Genomic DNA, 3,725 nt, shown 5'->3' with positions numbered 1-3,725 from the left:
CTCTCTCACAACGGCTCTCTCTGCTCTCCTTTTCTCTCACATTGTCAGACAACACCTCTCTCTCCCTTCTTCTCTTCGGTTCTCCCACATCACCTCTCACTTTTCCTTTTCTCTCTCACACAAGCGGCACCTCACATGCATGCAGCTATAGAAAAATAGTATAAGCTCTTTGACATGCATGCGGATCCATTCTTCTCTCACATCACATAAGCTCTTTCTCTTACTTTCCTCTCTCACACACATCAGCACACCTCACATGCATGCAGCTCTCACATGCATGCAGACAAACATCCGCCCACTGGCAAAATAGTAGCTACACAGTGGACATGCACGGATTATAATGCAAGTGGACGGCCTGGATAAAGGGTACCACGTAGCTCCGCCTAGGCTGCAACTTTCCGAATCATTGCTGTGTCAAAACTTTTGACCTTAAAACTCAATTTCAATGTCAGTCACTCAACCCAGCAGGTCCTGTTTTAACCAATCGTTTTTTCTCATCGGTTCTATATTTGTACGTTACATTGTTTAGGGACCCCACGCCACAGGTATGGGGTCCCACACCAACAGGTGTATAGCCAGGATATACGAATTTATTACACACATAAACAAAAGTGGAACGATATGTATACATAACCCAAAGCACGAATCTTCGCGCAAATCAACGACCCAGGATCCGCGTGCCCAATAAACCTGCGTGTTGTAAATTAATGCCCGAAGATATAGAGATATAGGTAGATATATGAAAGTGGTAGCGTTATATGGAAGGACAGGGCTAGAGGATACAATGGGATCCTGAAACAATTTATGGTAGGGGTAGTGGATGAAGGCGCTGCATGGGAAGGAGCACAAGCGGCTGCTTCCTGGCACTCACCAGCCCCGCCTCGTCCTCCATGTCTAGCGGCGGATTTGGCACCTCCCAGTCGAAACATTGCACCAGCGCTGCTAGGAACGCCGGTACGGCTTGCATGGCCAGCCCCATGCCGGGGCACGCGCGGCGCCCGCTACCGAACGGCATTAGTTGCAGGTGCTGTCCTTTGGGGTCCACGTCCTCACCGGCCCCGCCGGGCATAAACCGCTCCGGCCGGAACTCGAGTGGCTCCTCCCACCACGTCGCATCGCGCCCGATGGTGAAGATGTTAAAGAAGACCGACGTCTTGACTGGGATTGTGTACCCGCGGACGTGTATGGGCTGCATCGCCTCCCTCTGGGCGAACACTGCCGGCGGCCGCAGCCGCAAGGTCTCCTTGAGCACTGCCTGCAGGTACGGCATCTGCGCCACGTCCGGCTCGCCCACCAGCCGTGACCTGCCCACCACGGCGTCGAGCTCCGTCCGCAGCTTCTGCAGACAGTGCGGATGGTTCAGCAGCTCTGCCATCATCCACTCCACGGTGGTGGCCGTCGTATCCGACCCGGCAGTGAAGATGTCCTACGTAATATTAATATAATTATTAGAGAGTCGAGACTTGAGACCCAGCCAACTCAACTTTATCCACAAGGGCAAAGTGGGATACTCACTAGGACAAATGCCTTAATGCTGTCCCTGGTGAGCTTGACTTCAGCAGTCGGGTCTGCCGCCGCGTCCATGAGAATGTCAAGCAGGTCCTTGGCATTAGCCTTGTCTGCTACCTCGCGCCGCTCCTTCCCCTTGTTCTTAATCATGGTTTCCAGGAGCGCGTCGAACTTTGCGTGCACGCCGCGTGTCCTCCGGCCGAGCCCCTGCAGATCCCAGCCGCGGCAGAGCGGCACATAGTCCTCCAAGTTGAACGCGCCCACCAGCTCCGCTACCTGCTTGGCACAGTCACGGGCCGCGTCAGCCATGTCGCCCGGCAGATCGGTGGCCACCATCCTCATGATGGCGTTGTTGGACATGCGAATGAGCTGCCTGCTCATGTCCAACGTCTCCCCCTTGGCAGACGCTGCTGTCGCCACGCGCAAGACCCCTGCAAGCTCGGCGGCGCGGACGGGGCGCAACTGCTCGATGGTGCGCGGGCCGAGCAGCTCCGACATGCAGAGGCGCTTCATGAAGCGCCAGTGCGGACCGTAGGGCGCGAAGGCGAAGCCCACCGAGTCGTAGGCGAGGTGGCGCGTGACGGCCGTTAGCGGCCGCTCCGGGATGCTGCCCTCGAATTTGAGGACGTCGTGTGCCACGCCCGCAGAGCCTATGATGACGCAGTGGGCGGAAGGGCCAAGCCGGAGGTAAACGAGGGGCCCATGGCGCGCGATGATCCTGTCGAATGCGCGGTGGGGAGGCGGGCGGATGAGGTGGAGGTGGCCAATGAACGGGAGTGCCATGGGGCTCGGGGGAAGGCGGCCGTGCCTGCCGTCGGGCCTGAGCAGCATGAGGATGAAGATGGCGACGGCCACGAGCAGCGAGCCCACAAGCAGAGGCGCCCCTCTGTCAGAGGCCACTCCGAGTAGCTCCATGATGCCTCCTCTCTCGTCCTAGCTTAATTGACCTACAGTTGTGTTGTGTTGTGGACTTGTGGTGTGTTGTGTCGAGCCGTGCTTCCCCTTCCAAAATATATAATGTCTACTGCTATAACCATTCGGCTGTAGATCCACACCGTTGGTGTCACCAACCGCGCCATTTTTTTCGGGATCACCAACAGCGCCAATCGAGTCTGTGTTATGCCAACTCCAACGCAGAGCTGCATTTGGTCAGTCCGTGTCTGTTTGGATCATGACGTATATAGAAAACGCAGCCCAGCGCCAACCGCCGGGCGTAAGTCCGCGACCCATTTTCGATTTGAATTTAAGCCGGGTTTGCGTTCAAACGGACACAATGCAAAAGCGCGCAACGCCCGCCTTTGTCCTCCCCTGGCACGCGTGTCGGAGGCAGTACCTCCCCATTCCACCCCGTCATCGTCCGTTGCCGCATGTCGTCCCCGTCCTTCTCCCCAAAGGCTTCCCCGAGCCTCGACGACCGTACCCCTGCAATGCCGGTGAGGCCCGCGGCCTCCCCTTCCCTCCTCTCCGCCCTTGCCACACACGCAGCTGCGCATCCCCTGCCACCCCATGGCCGCCGTGGCCGTGCTTCGGCCGCCCATGTGTCTGCGCCGTTCCCCTACTGGCCGCGCCCGCTCGCACTCTCCCGCGCACCCCGCAGCCGCTCTCGCACCTGACTGCGCCTCTGCGCGCGCGCGCACAACTGCAACCACAAGCCGCCCGCCTCGCCTCCGCTCGTCCACCCCCCCCCCCCCCCCCGCTCTGCTCCATGCTCGTTCCCCATCGCTCGCCGTGACCTCGCCGCCCTCCGCCGGCGCAGCTCGCCGACGACCCGCTCCACCTACACCCGGGGCCGCACCTTCCCCCACGAGCTCTCTGCCGCCCTGCTGCTTCCCGCGCGACGCCGCGCCTAGTGCTGCTCTCCGCATTGCCCCGCTTCGGCTGCCGCGCCCCCTGCTCCACCGTAACACCACCTCCCGCTGCCGCCCCCACTGCTCAGCGCCGCACTTTGCCGCGCCCCTTCCGGTCCCATCCTGCGCCTCTCCGGCGCCGCGCGGCGTCCCGTAGGCCTCCGCCCGGGTCTGCCCCATCGGGCGCCCAACGCCTGTCGCCCGATTGCCTGTTAGCCCGGTTGTGGCCCGGGCCACTGACTGCCGGGGCCCAGCCCCTGGAAAATATGTTTAAAAAGTAATAAATAATTATTAACTAATTAATTAGTGGATTAATTAAGTTAATTAATTATGTTAAACTAAGCTAATTAAAATTAGTTAACCTAATCA

The 3,725-nt window shown here is 59.1% G+C and overlaps 1 protein-coding gene across 1 annotated transcript; it reads right to left on the bottom strand.

Moving 5' to 3' along the window:
- Window positions 1-521: 521 nt before the first annotated feature.
- On the bottom strand, window positions 522-2,442 carry LOC109775389 (cytochrome P450 93G2-like). Its single transcript, XM_020334138.4, has 2 exons — window positions 1,516-2,442; window positions 522-1,426 (listed from the first exon to the last, which is right to left on the bottom strand). The coding sequence occupies exons 1-2, from the start codon at window positions 2,422-2,424 to the stop codon at window positions 803-805; spliced, it is 1,533 nt and encodes a 510-aa protein (XP_020189727.1). The 5' UTR covers window positions 2,425-2,442; the 3' UTR covers window positions 522-802.
- Between the last annotated feature and the right edge of the window lie 1,283 nt (window positions 2,443-3,725).

Source organism: Aegilops tauschii, chromosome 1 (genome assembly GCF_002575655.3).
Source record: "Aegilops tauschii subsp. strangulata cultivar AL8/78 chromosome 1, Aet v6.0, whole genome shotgun sequence".
Classification (NCBI taxonomy): domain Eukaryota; kingdom Viridiplantae; phylum Streptophyta; class Magnoliopsida; order Poales; family Poaceae; genus Aegilops; species Aegilops tauschii.
This window is presented reverse-complemented; position numbering and strand designations above follow the sequence as displayed.

Coding starts and splice junctions, on each gene's coding strand:
- LOC109775389 (XM_020334138.4), bottom strand. CDS start 2,424: ATGGAGCTACTCGGAGTGGCCTCTGACAGAGGGGCGCCTCTGCTTGTG. Junction 1,427..1,515: donor GCATTAAGGCATTTGTCCTA/GTGAGTATCCCA, acceptor AATATTACGTAG/GACATCTTCACTGCCGGGTC.